This window comes from Haliotis asinina, chromosome 2 (genome assembly GCF_037392515.1).
Source record: "Haliotis asinina isolate JCU_RB_2024 chromosome 2, JCU_Hal_asi_v2, whole genome shotgun sequence".
In the NCBI taxonomy this organism is placed as follows: domain Eukaryota; kingdom Metazoa; phylum Mollusca; class Gastropoda; order Lepetellida; family Haliotidae; genus Haliotis; species Haliotis asinina.
The window spans coordinates 42,053,829-42,073,781 of record NC_090281.1 but is presented as its reverse complement, the minus strand read 5'-3'; the positions used below and the strand labels follow the sequence as shown (position 1 = coordinate 42,073,781).

Sequence of the window (19,953 nt, the reverse complement as noted above, 5' to 3'; positions counted from 1 at the left end):
AGTGATTAAATGTTCCATTCTCCTCATGGGTACAATGTGTGACATTGCTGGGATTTGCTAAAAGCGGCATAAATCCATACTCACTCCATTCAGCTGAAAACTGATTTCCATTCAACCATTCACTATTATTGGCTAAGAATAAATTAAACACTCGTTTAGGTCCTGTCGTCAGGAGAAACGTCAACAACGCTTGCCTGGATGTCCCCGTTCAGTATAAGCAGCGATGACCCTGACAGTATTTGTAACATGTGTACCCAGGATGGCGCCCTGTTTCAATACGCTGATGATGCAAGTTCCCCAAATCACCAAGATACTAGTGGGGAGTGGGCACCTGTAGAGGCAACAGGTGAGGTTAGCGCTTAACGTAAGCATCTTTAGTAGGAAGTACAAGTTTCTTACCGTCACTTATCAATCATGACAACCATATTTGTTTGAATGCAAGTGGAGTTACCTACAGCTAACAGACCAGTGTCATCCGGGTTACAGTTGTTCAGCACCAGCACATGCTTGTCGCTGAAGGGGACAAACGGGTCGGGTGGTCAGATTCGCTGACCTGCTAAATGTATGTCATCATTTCCCAGTAGGTTATGCTCTTGATGTCGATCACTGGATTGTCTGGCTCAGATTCGATTGTTTGTATACCACCGCCATATACTTAAACTATGTTTGGCACTAAAGAACAAACAAACAAACAAACAAAACGTCAGCTAATGTAGAGGACGTATCAATATTAAAAGTACTGGGCCTAATGTTCGAAGAAAGTGATAAAATAAGAACGATCATATGACTTGGTTTCATTCTTTGACCACTGGCGTGTAATGATTCCTTCATCACACAACTACCTGTTCTCCAAGTCATATTCCGATAACATGACCACCTGTTGGTTGAAAGGTTTCAATGTCAAATGACTGCGGTATGATGATCTCCAGGGCCACCGGATGCCGTGACATGTGACGCCAGTACACGGGTGTGGATGCCGGATGTCAACACATGTAAACATCAGCAGTGTTATGTTGACCTCTCTCTCAGGTGGCCCGTCAAACCGGCAAGGTAGTCGAGCTGTCGCATGATCTTGGTGTTGTCTCCTCACCCCTTTGATGTACTTACTCTATATGTTATGCACATCCACTGTCATGTCACAAATTAGAGATCCCATAAATAAAGTGAAATAACGTAAAATAACAACCAACTGGTGAAAAGCTATGTTCTTTTCATAATCTGTTACGTCATCATAAGTACACTTCTGGTCAAACGGACGCTCCTTGAAAACTGCAATGGACGCTCTTTATTGTCAATATTATCTTCTTGTGGAAAGTGGCAATCAACATGTAACATCACAACGCGGATTTTTCGTTTATACCGTTTCAGAATTTCCACATATGCTCTAGATAATTTTCGTCCATCCAGAAATCTGTGTACATGTGGAAGACTCGTAATAAGGCAAAAAGAGTTATCTCCCTTGGTTGCCCTTTCGTATAGTAAATACATTCTTCAAATTTATTTTGACAACAGCTTGACGTTGTGGGTGACATGGAACGCTCATAGGGGACTAAACAAGATACGGCTGTACTATACGGACCGTACTGTACGTACCTTGACAGAGGTCGATACGTTCTGCAACATCCCCTTCACTGCCAGGCTGGCGGGAGACCGGAAACTGAGAAAGGTAAATCTGATGATGAATAGAAAACATACAGGCTACAGATGCCTCTAGATGGGAACCATCAATCGTTGATCACTGTACACCTTTGCTAACATATTTTAGCGGAGTATATGTACATAATGTCAGTCTGATGAATATCAAATAGAGCACCGTGTGAGATAATTTCTAATTAGTCAAGTTTGTTTCGCTTAGTTTTCACCCTCGACCAATACTGACAAAATATGGTATATTTGAATACAGTTTGTGTCGAAACACGGTGGATATTATAAAGCTAATAACTATTAGGTAATTAACTATACTAGTAAGTATGAAAGTACCCAGTACACTTCCCGTGGATGCTTCGTGGCCAGCTAACATTGGCACGCAATCTTGACAACGATACAACTACATTGTATTTCGAAGGGTTTGTGTGATAGGGGAATTCCTAATAGTATACTAAACAGGTTTGTAGACGTTGCTCATGGACCTCGTCTGAGATAGCCGTGATCATAGCACCGATAGAAAGACCGAGACCAAATGTGTTCAGAAACCTAAGTTGTAAATTAGAATAATGTTCTATATTTTGAAAAATGAGCCACCAGCACACTGACAGATCTAAAGAAAACCCCGTCAGAATATAATCGATTCGGTAACCATCCAATGGTACGTATTTATGTGCACAAAATTAGACAATACCATGTTTTTGCATATGTAGTGCAATATGTTAAAATCGTATGCGACTCGTATTCAAATGATCACTGTTTACTGGACCCTCATGTTTTCACTCCAAAAATTACATATTAAAATAATATAACTCCAGGGTCTGTAGGTCCGCAACACAGTTAAACAGTCATTTGAACTTGGTATCTGCACTTCATAATAAAATAACAGTCATGTTTTGATATTTTTAACGATCTTAAAATCGCTTGACCATGATATGGCATGCGGGTCACTTTAACAAATTACAAAAGTATGGTATCCAAGGAAAACTTTTGTGGTTATCTGACTATATTTCAGATAGGAAGCAAAGGGTCTTCGTCAATGGAGAGTACTACACAGCCCAGAAGTTAACGGCTGGTGTTCCACGAGGTTCTATGCTTGGTCCATTACCATTTCTGGTCAATTTTAACGATATAGCAGATATGACAATGTTGTTAAGCTGTGCACATTCCATTCGTAAAGTCACAACTGATAAACATTCAAAGTGAACTGAGGTGGTTTGTTTATATCAATCCCCAAAACATCGTTTGACATTGACAGATGATCAAACAGTCACGCTACTGGGAATTTGTGACTGTAGAACATATCGTGTTTCGTACTGTTATATATATAGAAGAAAATGTTGTACTCTCCAGAAACAATTCTTGAGTAACATACATATCACAGAACAATACTAAACCAGAACTTCCTTATGCTTCTTTAGTCTTGATTACAGAGAGAAAATATTGTTCTCTGGTTGCACATGCTTGAATGTCACAATTCGCTAAATTTCGAAAAGATGGTGCCTATAAATACAAGCTTTGGCAAAATGCAGACGTATGCCATACCACTGCAGTCCATACTGCCAATTTCGTGACATCGTAGATGTACATCTCACATTCAAACATATGCATTATTGATGTACGATGTGTGTTTTGAAACTAGTTGCGATATCTTATGCATCGCACCTGATTTTATTGGATTTCATTTCAATATTTTCATTTAATTTATATTTCCAATGATGGTTACTTTATTACATCTTCTAATTTTTTGAGTTATTAGCTTATGTTTAATCACGAGACAACCACGTATTATGTCTGTCTAAATAATATCAGTATCATTCCGCAAAAGATAGTGTTAGGATGTTGAACGAAGCGACGCTGATCTCAGTGGATTCTTTTGAGGCTGATCTTGATAAATCAGAAGGACAGAAGTAATTAACTACAAAGTGATAAATTTAGGATAAGTGTTCGCAAAGAAGGATAATAAATAACTTCAATTTGTCTCACATGGCGCACGGTTCATTCAGTGATGGTGAATGCGGAGTCTCCCTGGTTGTTATCGGAGGCAGTTTACTGAGTTATCTCTGTGTCAACGTTTCTCAAGACCGTGGCTGTAATTCGATATGTCAGGGAGACCGTTATCCTTGGTATTCAGTTTGGTAACAAAGTTTTTGATAGTACAAAATATCAATTCCACAATAATAATTTGTGCTAATTCCATGCCTCCAAACCATTTCATTCTGTATACCTACCATAAACTATAGTGTCACTGAAAGCGAATTAAGTAGCTGTTGTGTGAATGGTATTAATGAACGCGAATCCAGCTATTACAAGTTCGCATCCTTATTTTACTGTACACCAACATCAATCTGGTTAATGACATACCATGATCTGATTCACTTGTAGATTCGCATATATACCAGGTCACCGTATGTCGCCATCGACGCCATAGAGATTCTGTCCCAACCATCTGACCAATACTGCTCCGCCTGCAGTGCAATCAAGTACAAGGTCACCAGGTCGCCTCCTTTCACCGACGGCGACTATCGATACTCAAGTGACCTCAGTTTCTCTGATCTGTAAGTTCAACGAGTAAGTGGCAGGATATGAGTTTGAAAGTTGATTTAAAATTATCACCTTAGTCTGTTAGATACTCATAAGTGTACAAAATGAAATCATCACACTGGATTATCACATAAAATTATCAATGTAACTTCTCCAAGTAACTGTTTACTAGCAGTTTATAGTTAAGGTATTCCAATATTTAGCTTGAATATTCCAGTAAGTGGTGGTGAAATATGACGTAAGGGCGCTATAAGACCTACACCTGTACGTGATATTGTGTATTCTTTACCTAATAATAACTTCCAGTGACGTTGAGAAGTCGCAGACCTACACATACTGGGTTGCCTTGATGGTGGGTACAGCGTCCAGCGCCTTGTCTCCACCGCTCATCTATACACACGGGCAACACTACTGCGGCGACGGGCATTTAGAGAGGTGGTAATTCTTGTGCGTCAATATCATTACTTACTGCATGCTGATATGCGGTTCAGCAGTTTCGAAGCGCTTTGGGAACATTAAGTCTTAGTTTGTCTCTTTGACATTGACATTACATGATAATAAAGTAACTTAACATGTACACCGTACAAACATATCTCAAAGTAGGTAATGATCTTGAACTTTATAGATAACATCAAGAAAGTAAAGTGAAAATTCCCGTTAGTATCATTACACTTAAGACTATTATGTTGCAATATCAGCTTATATTTGCAGCATCCTTACATATCACCAACAATTACACAAAATCATGTAGCAGCTAACAAGGTTCCTTAAACGGGAACATCTTTGTGTGGACAACTAGCAGGAACTTCTTTCAAGGATATCCAGTGTCTCACTCTAAAGTACTGAATACATGATTGCTCCCGTCTTGTGACCCGTCTTGAGTCCTTCTGTCGTCTATTTCAGCCAGAGTCAAGAGGAGTGTGACGATAATAATGCCATGGACGGGGATGGGTGTAATGTCGATTGTAAAATTGAGGAGTTTTTTCATTGCAAAGGTAAGATATACATTAATGTATACTTTCGGTATTCGTCTTATGCATAGTGTAATGTCATATCTGTTGTATACACATGTATCGGTAGAACAATACGTTTTTATTGACGCTGAACCGGCGTGCGTATATAAAACGTTCTTTTCACAGTATTTGGTTTCTTTATATCGACTGAACCATATGTTCAGGCGAAATGACTACTATATATATAATATAGCATGTAATAATATCATATAGAATATAATGTAACTAGGCATTACATATCCTGTTGCAACATTACAAATATACTCCTTTGTATCAGTTAGATAATTATTGAAAAGCAGACACTGAACAAAGCATCTTTAAGATTAATTATTAAGGGGCAACTTGATTTGTACTCCTGAGGATGAGCACATTAGAGTAGATATGCACTCCTGTTTGCTACCATGTGGTGTATTTTCAAGGCAAACCGTGTATGTTTTTATCCCATGTCAGGCTCCCCCAGCTTGTGTTACCGGCATGAAGGTGACGGTGTGTGTGAGGACTTCGAGGTGGCCTCGAGTGTGTCTGACTGTGGCTTTTACACTCCACCTGGATACAGGGACCAGTGGGCACGTATAGCAGTAGCCAACCCGATGTTCCAGCTACCCATGTGTCCGGAGACAGTTGTAACTGGGCCACCGGATAAAACCAGTGTGCGCTATTAGTAAACCTTTTGTTAAAAGAATTTATGCGACGTCTCTTTGAAATGTTGATGAGTTCGGTTTTATTTTTTAACATAATTGCTTCACGTCTTGACCCTGTGGGTCATTACAAATACACGCTACAGATAGCGGCTGTGATTTGTCAGCAACCCATACGAAAGGGTGACTGAAAAGATCGTACAGAATGGCTCGCATGTTTGGTTCATGCTTGATGCACACGTCATTGTATCCCAATTAACACCATGTCAGTCACTGGAGGGTCTGGTCCGGTCCAAACAGGATCATTTACAGATTACCCTCACATAGCGGGACTATTTTTGATGCCTTGATCTGCTCACATTATGAACTTCCTTTCAGGTATGTGGAATGGACTTTGAACCCGGTCATTCCTGGTTTCCTTGCGGTAGTCACTCGTACAATGGGAACTTTTGGATCGAGGTACATGCAACAAATGCTCCTGCTGCGTTAACACGAATCATGCTTAACAAGCATAGTTTAATTTAGGGTTATCTTCTTCAAGCTATCATTTAAAGCTGTCTAATACATTTAGTTAGTTAAGATTAACAACCGAAAAATGATATTACATACACTATGCACACTTCTATGCCTCTAATACGTTTTTGTTATTCAGCTGTATTTTCTGGAACCAGTCGTGGCTACTGAGGTGTTAGTGTACATAGGCTCCGACGGCAGATCCGATCACGACCCGACTCCTAAGAATATGACAGTTGAGCTGATCAAGTCCAACAATGATTCAGTTCCCCTCTCGTCACGTGCGACAACTCTTGATTGCTCCAAACCTATTACCAGCATATCCGTGACGCATGATCTGTCTCAGTCGTTCTTTCACTCCAAAGGTATATTGTTTTGGTCCTTTCTTGCTGCTAATGTGAAATACGTAAATTATTGGCGAAAATAAGCAGTATTGTTGTTTCTGCACAGCTATTGTGTGTTGCATAGCTTTCTTTCTTGCAGGTAAATTGGGACATTTACATTTTGAACACATGAATAAAGAATTTGACGACTATAGATTCATAATGTCAAGCAGCAGCCGTGAAATGTTGACAGAAGGAAACTTTGGCTTTGGCCTGAACGTTACATATTGAACGTGTAGTAGCCAAATTCATAAACAATCCAAATTGTTTCGATAGGTAAACGACTCGATTCTGGATGAAAAGAAAAGGGAAGTCACAAATGAATGTTTGTACTTATGCCACTCCTCAGCTGTAGATCTGACACGCGCTTACAGACAGTACATTCAAGCTTTTCTTGTCCGATGTTTCAATGGCGAATATTAATGCCTGTCATTGGTGCGCTTTTCCAGCACAGTATATAAACAACTGACAGATATATCATCAACAGGTTTTGATCCCGGTCAATAAATATACCACACCTTTATAATGATAAGGTACCCATTACATATAGCAGTCCATGTTTGATTTGAACATTTTCAATCTTCTTATGTCTATCTTGGAGACTAATAACAGTGCTAGATTTCTTAAAGACTCTGGTTATATCAGTCCAGGTCATTAGTAGTAAAATAACATGAGGTGGAGGTAGACCGTGTCTCTTCTTGAACCCTCATTAACACCCAAACTTTAAGTTTAGTAGCCGAATGCAGTAGTATATGTATTTCGGTAGAACCCTTTTGCAATGATCACAACCTTGCTGAAATACTTTACTCGTTCAAGTGCAACAATAGCTACCTACGAACAGGCGTATCTTCGACTTTGTCAGATATGATAAAGTACATATGACGGGTATATGATTCCCCAGAGATGACGCTTTAACACCAGAGAAAAAAACATTCATCATCTAACATGATGAGGTTTTATATAAATTCATGTACAGGTTTCTGTTTCAGGGATATGTTTTTCTAATGCAACACTTCATCCAGTCACTTCAGTTTCTACAGTATCTTAAACAAGTTTTATTTGTTTCTCACTTGCTTTATATCTCTGTGGATATTGATTTGCAGAGATGAGTAAAACTAATTATGTAAATGATCGGGCGTAACACAGCGCCCCTATCTATGTGTCGCTGTGTTTAATGGGGATTTTCTTGCAGGCATACGGCTGAGTTTTAACTACTACCGAATCAGTTTCCGTGCTGTGAAGCTACGGTCGTCCTTACTCTTGGACCCCGTAACGATAGCGACGTGTGGCCGGCAGCAAGTGTACAGTCCGCGATCAGGAAGCTGCATCACTCAGAACTGCTCCACCACGTGCCCCCGTTTCCTTCTACAGCATGGACGACCACAGTGCTCTGGTCACACCGAGGGACACACCTGTACCATACACTGCATGGAGGGGTCAGTCATTTGGGCGTAACGATGTCACAACAGTATTTGAGCTATTTCATAGTGTGTTCGCTTAATGCGATAGAGTCCAAAGCGATGAAAGTCTGAACATGGAGCCCTATTGTTAAACAAACACTCAGTAGGTTGGCTAATGGCTAACATTCCAGGAGCCATCGTAGCAAGATTCATACGCTCAGTGCGCCACGATTAAGTGTGAAATGTACTGATGCATGCAATAAACAAGAAGTTGTCCATTTTATTTGCCTTTTACTTCAGTACCAACTTCTAAATGTCTCCGTAGAACCTCATGATCGAATCATGTTCAAATGATGTTTATGAACATTGTCTGCTATTAAGGTATCGTCTGGAGGGTGACAGTGACCGCGCGCTGTGCGCCAGCGGGAGCTGGGTGACCGCACCACATATGGCATGTGTACCTGTAGACTGTGGGCTACCGGCTGTTCCATTTGCATCCACCGCCTGTCCGTCAGGTACAACTCACGGACACAACTGTACATTCAAGTGCAATCCACCAGCTCGACAGCAAGGTAGGGACCAGACTTCTCTCACATTCACTTTACTTATGGTACGGCATATGCAACATTAGTGGTACACAAGGTTAATGTATACGACAAACAGAGTCCCCCCAACGCATTGATTTTTAATTATGTAAAGATACAACAATTGATTTGGTTGTAGGTTTCGGCAACACAATACGTTGTGAGACTGACGGCTTATGGTCGGCTCCCGCGTCCTCCTGCCACATCCGGTGTTATCCTCCTCTACAGGTCCCTCACGCCAAACTCATCACCAAGCAGTGTAAGCGAGGACGTAAACCGCTTTCTACGACTTGTAAATTTAAATGCAAGAAAGGATATCACGTGGAGAAACAGAAATTCAAAAGGTGAGCGACATAGTGTTGTCTCAACTAACATGGCCAGTGATTCCAGACACAGTATTCCTGTGCAACTTGATTAAATGCCACATTGCAATTGAACATCGCTTTAGAGGCAACACTTACATGCATCATAATTGATGTTTCCGTTTTTGGCCGCTTAATAAATCGTAGTTCGTTGAACATAGGTGGAGATATGACAAATCTGTATCTGCAGCACAATGTCTTATTGTTATCACTGTCCTTAGTCGCCCAAGCACTCTAAGGTGGTTCGTCTGTTAATTTCTCAGCTGTTATCTCCTTATAGACTACGTATTGTATCTATGTGCCTTCATATGTGTTGTAATGCATACTCTTCTCTGGGCTTTAATTATATTGTAACTACCTTATACAGATTCACTGCGACTCTACAGAAACTGGTGTGCATGTTTTCTTTCAGTGTGGGTGTCTTGTTACACCACTGTGCATGGTCTAAGTGTATCGATGTGTCTCTAGATATACCACCGTGCATGGTTTAAGTGTCTCGATGTGTCTCTAGATATAGTCTGGTTCATAATTATTGAGAATTTTTCTTTTTACTTTGAGCTATCCTAACACCTCAACTGATTCACTGATACTTAAAACTAAGTAATGGTATAAGGGAGGTAACTCATCTTGGCCTACTGAGTATAGTACAATTAGAGTTACCTCCCCTGAATTTGTAGCAGACGTCATTTTCCTCAGCACTATCAACAATGTCTGCTGAAGATAAAAGAAGGTTGATGTTTGAGTTGTGTAATCAAGGAATTGATGATGTAAATACATTGGCAGAGAGAACAGGAACTCCTCTTTCTACTGTGTATAGGATTAGGAAGAATTTTAAAGAGGGAAAGGATTTTGGGCACCAGAAAGGAGCAGGGAGACCCAGAAAATTGAACTTCTCAGATCGCGTCCGGCTGGGAATTTTAGCGTCTAAAAAGCAAAGGGCAAGCATCTCCAACATCAGGTATGAAATGATAGAAAGGGGATCAAAATCTACAGTTAAAAGAAATTTGATTGATCTTGGATGTGAGAAAAAGACTGGAATTCCTTCTCCTCTCATGAAACAAGAACATAAAGACAGGCGTGTTGAGTGGTGTTTGGCACATGAAAACTTTGACTGGGAAAATGTGATTTTTACTGATGAAAGCTCAATATGGGTATATCCCAATAATGTGAAAATATGGACAAAGTCTGCGTCAGCACCGTTGTATCGACGACCTAAATACAGCCCAAAGTTTCATGTATGGGGAGGGATATCCTTATTAGGAACGACCCCGCTGTGTGTGTTTGAGGGAAATCTGACAAGTCAACGCTACACTAACATATTAGATAATTTTCTCCTTCCAAGTGCACATGTGTTTTATGGAAATGACTGGATTTTGCAGCAAGATAATGATCCTAAACACACCGCAAAACATGCCAAGCAGTGGTTTCAGGAGAAAAATGTGACTGCATTACCATTTCCTGCATATAGTCCTGACTTAAATCCCATTGAGAACATTTGGGGGGTGATGAAGGAATGTGTGAATCAAAAGGGGTTGAAGACATGACGAGAGAAGTGGTCCGATACTGGGACAGCATAACTCACGAGACACTAACCTCTCTGATAGGAAGTATGCCTACCTGTCTTAGACTGTGCCGTGAAGCTCAAGGAGACTTGATAAAATATTAAATTGTTACCTACACAACATGAACAGGTCAGTTCACTTTAACAATACATTCAATTTTATCTGATTTGTTCTCGTTTAATAATATGAAATGCTTTAGCTATTCTCAATAATTTTGAACCATACTGTATACCACCGTGCATGGTTTAAGTGTCTCGATGTGTCTCTAGATATACCACCGTGCATGGTTTAAGTGTATCGATGTGTCTCTAGATATACCACCGTGCATGGTTTAAGTGTATCGATGTGTCTCTAGATATACCACCGTGCATGGTTTCAGTGTGCCTCCATGGCTGTATATACACAGGCGTGCTTGGTTTCAATGTGCCGATATATTAAATGCTGTGTGGATTCTGGTTTCAGGCGGGCGTTCCAGCTGACCTGTGGGGACCAGGGAGAGTGGAATGGACCGCGATGTGTGAGGATACAGTGCTCTTCCTTGCCGCTAGCCCTCGCTGGTCTCTTTAAGTGCAATAACAAAGCACGGAGCCGGTGTGTTCTCAGATGTAAAGACAATAGTCAGGTAAAGGCACACACATCCAGGTAACCCGTAAGTGTTTGCATATATAATACCTAATAGTCACATGAAGTCTCCTTGGGAATCCTGAGGAACGAAATAAAGATGAAGATTATCCGGACGATCAAATTCAAGTGTACCTAGCCCGGGGTTATTTAGAACTACCTCGATGCAACTGGAATATTGCTTGCTGTGACAAATTGAAAACTGAGCTTTTCCCCATCAATGTGATCGCTAAACACCACACTGTATAATTTCTTCCAGCGCAAACAGAAAATCATATGCAAGTCTAACGGTATGTGGTCTGGGGAGTTCAAGCCCTGTCGTTCACATCTTGCTGCCAAATGCAAGCCCCCATCGCACCTCCAAGATCAAGTCATCGACTGCCCTAATGGGAACTATGCTTTTGGTAGGGCTATATATTTATGTTTCTATCAAATTTGTACCAGTTGTCTGAACAGTTGGATATCCCTAGTGTAGTTTTGTTCTTTTTCTCCCCAGTTGCGACATATGATAATTACACATGTTACTCTAGCCATAATTGTGTATGAACAGCTGAAAGATGTATGACCATTTGTTTCTTGTGTGTCCCTCCAGGGGCATCTTGCAGGGTGGGATGTCGGTTTTCTATCCACGAACCTGTGTACATGGGAAAGACGGCTCGAAGGAAGAAACATGTCCTCAATGTGCCAACAACTGGCCAAATCATCACAAATATTACATGCACAGGATCTTCTCACTGGTTCCCGAACCCGAGGCACGTCAAATGCGTAGAGAAGTGCAGCGTCGTAAGTGTCCAGTAGTTTATGTTCATGCATTGATGTTGCACATTTTACACTCCACAAACTTATCATTGATCGTAAGAATAGTCTCTCATACTAGACCTAGTCATCTATAAATATCTCTATCACAGAATTACCGTTTGTCTATTTCTTTATACGTAATCAACACGAGTTCACTGGAAGTTACATGACGGCATAGTGTCCATCATTTTCATCCGTTTTCGTGACGGGTGGCTCTTTTTGATTTTCAAATGAAGAAAGTTAAGCATATTGTTTTCTCCGGTGTTGAAGTAAGCGTACTCAATGACTAATTAAGATGCAATAAGATGCAATAAGATACTAGGTCATGAAGCCCAGTAACGTTAAGAAACTGATAGTCAGCGGTACATAAATTTTCTTTCTACAGGAACCTTCACTTTTGACAAACGCACTCCCTGTGGTGTCTGATTTGACAGCACTTGTTTAGATACTTATTTCATATCTGTGAGGTTAGTTGATAAATTGTTAATGGCTATGATTTATAAAAAAAACATTAATGATGACGTAGGCTGTTAGTAGTTAGAGCAGAGGTGCCAATAATGGCAATACGTGGGCTGTTCATATATACACCTGGAAATTAATCAAGCAACACCCCAATTTTTTCTATTGGAGCAACTTTGAAGTGTTCTGACAATCAAAATATGCCGGGTTGATATAGTTTGACACTTTTTTATTCAACAGACGATCTCTGACAAACAACTTAAAGGGAAAAAGTATCAAGACTTTGCTTTATTGCAACGAAATCCAAATTCTTAAAACTGTCTTAAATTCATGAAAAAATGGACACAATTTACTATTCATCCACAGACGTTGTTGTCAGGTGTATTAACACAAATGTCACATGGAAAGAAAGAACAGTCATCTTAGAGTCTGCACACCGACTTTCATCAATATCTAGTGTGTCCTCCCTGCGCACGCACCACCGATTCCAGACGCCTCCTCATTCCTTGGATGAGTCTCCGGATCTGATTCTGGGGGATCCTGTTCCACTCCTCATTCAGGGCAGCCGTCAATTCGTTGAGATTATGGACTGGTGGGTCTCTCTGCCTCACACGACGGCCAATAAAGTCCCACAAATGTTCAATGGGGTTGAGGTCAGGGCTCATGGCAGGCCATGGAATTCTGTCAATTGCATTTTGCCGCAAAAAATCATTTACAGCATGCGCCCTGTGAGGTCTAGCATTGTCGTCCATAAATATGGGTCTCGTTGCCAGAGGATGGTTCTCAAAATGAGGTACCACAGCCCTGTCAAGAACCTCCTGTTGGTAACGAACACCGTTAAGGTTGCCACGGATGGTAATGATATCCAACTTGCAGTTCATGGAAATGCACCCCCATACCATAACGGAACCTCCCCCAAAGGCCACAGTCTCCTGGATGTTCCGTGGAGCCATTGCTGTGTTCCTCTGCCTCCAGACCCGAGTACGACCGTCCACCATGTGCAGCAAGAACCGGCTCTCATCTGAGAAATGGACCTTCCTCCAAGAGGCAATGTTCCAGTGCAAACGGTCATTACACCAGGCCAGTCGGGCTGCCTTATGGGCTGGAGACAGTCTGGGTCGCTTGATTGGCCTCCTTGCCCGGTATCCTGCAGCTTTCAGACGATTCCGAACAGTCCTGTTCGAGATGGGTCTCCCTGGAAGCCACTCCTGTCTCAACCGAGAGCTCGAGTCGAAGGACCTGCGCCGTACAAGTCTCAGTAAAGCTCTGTCCTCCCGGACTGTGGTCTTCCTGGGTCTTCCTGGTCTAGGCAGGTCTTTAACTTCATTAGTGGCCCGGTATTTTTTCAAAAGTTTTGAAATTATGGAATGATGTCGTCCGATTTGAGTCCCGATTTGTCTTAGAGACATACCAGCATTCCTCATGCCGATTATTTGCCAACGAGTGGCCTCTGATAATTTCCTACGTGCCATGACATTGAAATGAATGAAAAACCGAATGCAATCGACAACCTGCGCTTGTAAACACCCCAGGGAAAAAGTGCATTTTTCGAAAGTTGAGGTTAAAGCAATGCACGTGCGCTGTGCAAGCTTCACGCGCGTCATATCAACCCATGAAAAGCTCATGCTGTATGTCAATACATCAAAATTGAATAATCAATCATCAAAATTACTTCGTTAAACTTTGTTAAGTTTTTATGTGTCTTTGAATTTGGTGTTGCTTAATTAATTTCCATATGTATAGTTGCCATGTTTACAGAGACGCCACTGACTCAGTGACGAAAGCTTTCTTGATTTCATAGGTTTGGCTTGGCCAAATCCTTCAGTTAGAAACGTGTTCTTTAGTATACTTGTCAATAGAAAGTGCCCTTTAAAGTAACGTATGCCTTTACTGACGAAGGTTGCCTTTCATTCAAGATTCAAGATTTATTACAGCATTATAGGCCTCCAGCCCAGAGTACATGTGATTCATACATAAGCATTTTTCCAAAAATACATATCCATCAATAAATAGTCAAGTCGAACATTATCAATAATATATACAATGATAGCGAGTGAAGTGCTCATAGTATATGATTACGCCATCAAGTATTACTTGAAGGTTGCCTTTACTGTATATTTATGCTTGGATTCTGAAGGTGGCTCAAATTGTTATTTTGACACTTGTTCCTGATAATCATACAACTAATGCCAGTTGGACTGACGGTATTGCAAAGCTGTTTTACAGACCATACCTTAACGGAACCATAAACACTTTCTGTGACAATTAATCGTTACTTTGGTTCGTTTGACTAGGCGTCCATGTCGGACGGATGGTGTGATGGCCGTGACAATCGGGAACACTGCAACTGGGACGGCGGGGACTGTTGTCCCTCCACTGCTGGCGGCCCAGTCATGCCGTTTGCGAAAACCTGTACTTCGGAGTGTGCATGTAAAGATCCCAAAGCCAAAGAAAACCTTGTTAAAAAGAAGAAAGGGCGAAAGAAAACAAAGGAAACAGGACTTTAGCTCACTGACTTCTACAGGCTATTTAGTTCTAACAACATCACTGCCTTCTGTTGGCTCATGGGGAAGATCACCATTTGATCATGTCAGATGAAAGCATATGTTTAAGCAAACAGTTGGTTTGTTTTGCACGTGATAGTCTAGAAACCACCAGAGTGTCACAAAGATCATTATATGAGTTCCCTTTTATGGATACAGTATATTTATAGCGTGGTACCAAAGTTTGGTTTTATCTTCAAAATAGTCCACAAATTCATGCCTACCCGAACTCTAATCTTGATTGTCCTTTGACATTCCCAACTGATAAGTTAAGAGGTTGTTTGTAGATTTTGGCATGAAGATTAGTTAAGCAGCTTGTTTAACAAACTGTTGCTGTGGAAGTCGTGGTATTGTGGAAGTCTTACTTTAGTTCGGTCATGTAGACTGCTCAATCATTGACATATACATGGGGATATGGAACCATCAGACCAATGTAAGTTAGAACACTTGTCCGTCCAGAGTAAGGAGATCTTTGTAAAACGAGAGTGCTGAGGATCTGAGGCATTATCTAATGTAACAATTGTATTGGGTATATGCTATGATGAACATGAGAGTTTCCGTTTGAAGGAGAATGTATTCTCTGCATGTTGTTTGGATCCATGAGACGTCTGAAGTTAGTGTTAGTCTCTGGATCACCCAATCAGTCATATCGCTTCCTAAACGTTATATCTCTAATGACATGCGGGATATCTGAATATTTACATAGACAGAGCCGAATGAGTTATTGTACCGTCGTTTTCAAGCTGCACTGTCAAATTAGAAAGGACTCTTGATTACGGACCATTTCGACTTATGCGAAGTCAGGTTTGTTTGCCAGAGTTGCTGCACAAAAAGTAATAGGTAAATAATAGATAAATACATTTCTGTGAGATAAATTCCAGTGAACTCAACTCGAAGCAAACAAACATTATTCCTTAAGAGTAGAGCTCAAACAATTCAGTGTAATGCTGGTTAACGGTTTTCCAAGTGATCAGCTTGTTCCATTATGAAAATATTTAGGTACAAAAACTGTGTGAGAATGTCTCGGTTAAATGTAGTTGCCGTATGCATGATGTATCCATTTGAAGAAGCCAAAGATTAATGTTTCCGAGTGATTGTTTTTCGGGAATACAGTCATTACTCGTACATTAAGTCAGACACTCATGATTTTGTGACATTTGTATTCGCGTGATTGTGTTGGTGTACATGTTGTGAGTAATGCTTCGACTCTGAGCAGCGTGGCGCAGCTCTCAGTTGCTGCTGATGTACATATATGTGCATAATAACAGTTAACTTATAAACATTCATACCCGACGCTTGCAGCCCAATGTTGTTCCACGAAAGTTACTCCGTGTGACTGACTTTGAGACCTACCTCACGGTAGAAATCGTTTCTTGCGACTACGTGCGTATTACGGATCCCTCCATAATACTCCATGTGGTCGATCATGTTGGTTGTGCACAGATGTCGTTCATGTACATACTCGTACTGTTTGTCGAATGTCGGAATGGCATCATGATGAGCAAAGGCCGAAACAAATATTGTTTACATGACATTCCCTTACACATACGCCCAGAAGATAGATAATTGTAAGTGAAAACATACGAAAACAAAATCACACTTAGTGCTTTTTTATCGACCGATGTGTAACGATATAAGTTATAACGAATATACTTTAAAAATTCTGAAAATGATTATATTCTTTCGGATGCTATATCTGAAAGACTGATACCCTTCTGCTGGCCACAAAATCCGGCCACTCTGTTAAGGCTAGTGTTTGTACAATTTTAGACTTTTTTCACCAAGCTAAAAATGGGAAAGATGTAATTACTGTACAAACTGACGACAGTCTCCAATACAAGTTAACTGTTAAGGCTAACGTAGTGTCCGTTGAGTCCGTTCATTTTTACAGTGTACGGTAATCTAAATTGTTCTTTTCAGTAAATAATTTAAAATATCTTGCAGATAGTGGGAACCTCCAATAAATTAGATCTAAATGGTCACATCAAAACGGCCTTCCATCCAAAGAAATTGAGTGCCGATGGAAAGTATTGAATGTCTAGGCGACATCACAGAATGTCGTGTTCATTTTCAAATTTCTCCAAGCGATGTCTGAAATGGAAATCGCCAGTTACAAGATATAACACGCTCGGTAAAGCTTCTTTCTGATTGGTTTATGTCGACCACGTGTTGCTCATTTCATTGGTCGGTCAAAGTTTGCGATAGGTTGTTCTAATGTGACATGTATTTGGATGTCCTCAGATCTTTGTTTTCTACAACGAAAACTAAGATTTGATTTGAATCACATTGTATGGGAGTTGTTATCTGCATTGGAACGAAATAGACTTTCACTAGTAAAGACATTAGTGTCATTACTCTTCTCAGCAGTCAGCAGGAGGAATGCATTCATGTATACAAGGAGTTCAACTACTATACCAACTGCACTATCAACTTTGATAATGGTTAATGTACTAGCGCCAATACAACGTGTTACATGTAAGATACAGCAGAACCAAATGTTACTCCAGTAAATACACACACACACACACACACACACACACACACACACATACATACACACACACATACACACACATTGTGAAAACACATATGCAGTCAAGGTACACCATCTTAGATACATATAGAGCTCATTGGAATCTCCTCAGAACGGTCAAACGTATCTCTAGATTTAACTATATATACCTTTGACTTCATGCGAAACGTATATGATGGCCTACAGGATTTATACTAAGTCGTTCAGAGGTAGAGACATTTGTTCACAGACTTTGTTACTTCTGCCTGGCGACACGGGACACAACGTAACTGTTCGGCCTTATGCTTGTGTGAAGTACGTTCGTCATCCCTGCGGAAATCTCGTGAATATTCCACCAGTACTGTCGTTACTCTGTACTCTGATTTGTTCATTGTTTGAATATTGTTATGTCTCTTGTTAGTGTTTTCATATATTATTGTATGTTCCTACCATTTTGTGAATAAAACGAACAAGGATATATAGCTACTTATATTTACTATCAAGGCAACGCGGACACTTCAAGACGTGTATCACGGGTATTGCTATGTACCGCGGTAGACATAATTCTTAGAGGTATTGGTTCATGTGTTACTGGCGCTACATATACACATGTACACAAGTCATGAATAGTGTACTTAAACACATGATTGTAGATGCATATTACGATTGCAAAAACGTTAACCATGTGCATATTCTATGTTGAATCACAAGCAACGTACATAATTTAATAGAACACATGCATGTGCTTCATATTCGTTAAGCACGCGCTTAGCTTACCTCAGCGTTGGTTAGTATCGACCTGAGGTATTGATAAACACAGTTACATTCTGTTCTGGCTGGCCGGTTATTGGTAGGGTCATAGGATCACATAATGGGTCTATAAGCTCCATACACATCATCTGATTGTAAACAGGGATCACATGATGGGTCTGTAAGCTCCATACACTTTATCTGGCTGTAAATGGTAATCACATAATGGGTCTATAAGCTCCATACACATCGTCTGGCTGTAAACGGGGATCACACAATGGGTCTTTAAGCTCCATACACGTCATCTGGTTGGAAACGGATCACATAATGGGTCTATCAGCACCGCTCATATGACCTGGCTGTAAACAAAGATCAAATGTTTCAATCAAATCTATATTTAAAAACACACAGCCGGAAATTAGGTTATGGAACAGCCTGGCAATTAATGTCATGTCTATTGGTCCGTCAGTGAACATGGATCAACATGAAGTGTACCTGGATCAACATGAAGTGAAGCTGATTGGTCAGGGGCGCGAAGCTGCTGGAACTGTGGAGCGGAAAAACTGGACTGAGGTTGCAGTGTCGCTAAAGGTAGTAGACCCGCAACATACGCACTGATATATGTAACCTATGTGTAGCGGCCACATAATGTCTGGGATTCGAACCACGGACCCTCCAATCCGAAGTCGAATGCGAACCCAGAAAAGAGGTTAACCCGCAAAAGACAACAAGACAACTAACTGTTGGGTCCTGACAAGAAGGGGCTGATATATATGAGAGGCGATAATTAAGTGCAAAATCTCCTAGCTATCAGGAAATAATGTGCAGGCTCCTAGAACAACTTGGATACAAGATGGAGAAATTAATGTAAACTATCTAAAGGGATTAACAACTAACCCCGAAGAGCAATGCCACACCATTAGTTCTGGTAACGAAAGAAAAAACAAACACGGACAGTGTGTGGACGTCTGAAGAACAGTACAAGTGATACCGATGAAGACTATTATAGACTATTATGAGAGATGATGTTTGATAAAATAAAGAAACAACCCAAGACAAGACAAACTATTTATGCCATATGCTAGTGATTTGTTGCAAAAAGATGTCGTTAAAAGCTGTGAAAAAGAAGCACTGAGAATAGAGTTTGGTACTGATAAGGCATGTATGAAGGGTATTATCAAAATATGGGAAAAAAAATGATTCTGAAATTGAACTGTTTAACTTAATTGTAGGATAACTTCACAAAATATATACAGAATCAAAGTCAAATAATTACCAGATACGATTCACAGTAAACAGTGGAGAAATTTTAAATAGACATGAATTCTTAACACAGTGGAGAAATTGTGAATAGAATTATTATTTAAATTATGTAACCTAATTACTGCAACAACACTGTTTACAGTGAGGTTGAGATGGATAGGAGTGAAAGAATGAATCACTCTCTCTGCCTCTATCTATCTATCATCTATCTATCCATGTCTGTGTGAGTGTTTGTGTGTGTGTGTGTGTGTGTGTGTGTGTGTGTGATGTTGTAGAAAACCAAAGTATTAAAGTCAATAATCTATAAAATCAGTGATCATAAATTCCAGAATATTGTAAATATAATATATGATAACGTCCCTCC

General features: G+C 40.3%; 2 protein-coding genes across 2 annotated transcripts in view; one reads left to right on the top strand and one right to left on the bottom strand.

Annotated features, from left to right (window-relative positions):
* Window positions 1–15,624, top strand: part of LOC137272534 (pappalysin-1-like) — a 37,519-nt gene extending 21,895 nt beyond the window's left edge. Inside the window, exons 6-21 of the mRNA XM_067804921.1 lie at window positions 160–346; window positions 930–1,050; window positions 1,513–1,666; window positions 4,030–4,202; window positions 4,495–4,623; window positions 5,092–5,183; window positions 5,652–5,851; window positions 6,218–6,298; window positions 6,492–6,717; window positions 7,928–8,171; window positions 8,517–8,707; window positions 8,859–9,063; window positions 11,106–11,265; window positions 11,524–11,668; window positions 11,857–12,047; window positions 14,816–15,624. Of these exons, the coding sequence (XP_067661022.1) occupies window positions 160–346; window positions 930–1,050; window positions 1,513–1,666; window positions 4,030–4,202; window positions 4,495–4,623; window positions 5,092–5,183; window positions 5,652–5,851; window positions 6,218–6,298; window positions 6,492–6,717; window positions 7,928–8,171; window positions 8,517–8,707; window positions 8,859–9,063; window positions 11,106–11,265; window positions 11,524–11,668; window positions 11,857–12,047; window positions 14,816–15,028 (2,712 nt within the window). The 3' untranslated portion in view covers window positions 15,029–15,624. The remainder of the gene's footprint in view (window positions 1–159; window positions 347–929; window positions 1,051–1,512; window positions 1,667–4,029; window positions 4,203–4,494; window positions 4,624–5,091; window positions 5,184–5,651; window positions 5,852–6,217; window positions 6,299–6,491; window positions 6,718–7,927; window positions 8,172–8,516; window positions 8,708–8,858; window positions 9,064–11,105; window positions 11,266–11,523; window positions 11,669–11,856; window positions 12,048–14,815) is intronic.
* Window positions 1–19,953, bottom strand: part of LOC137273720 (cubilin-like) — a 493,514-nt gene that overhangs the window by 163,335 nt on the left and 310,226 nt on the right. The window lies entirely within an intron of this gene.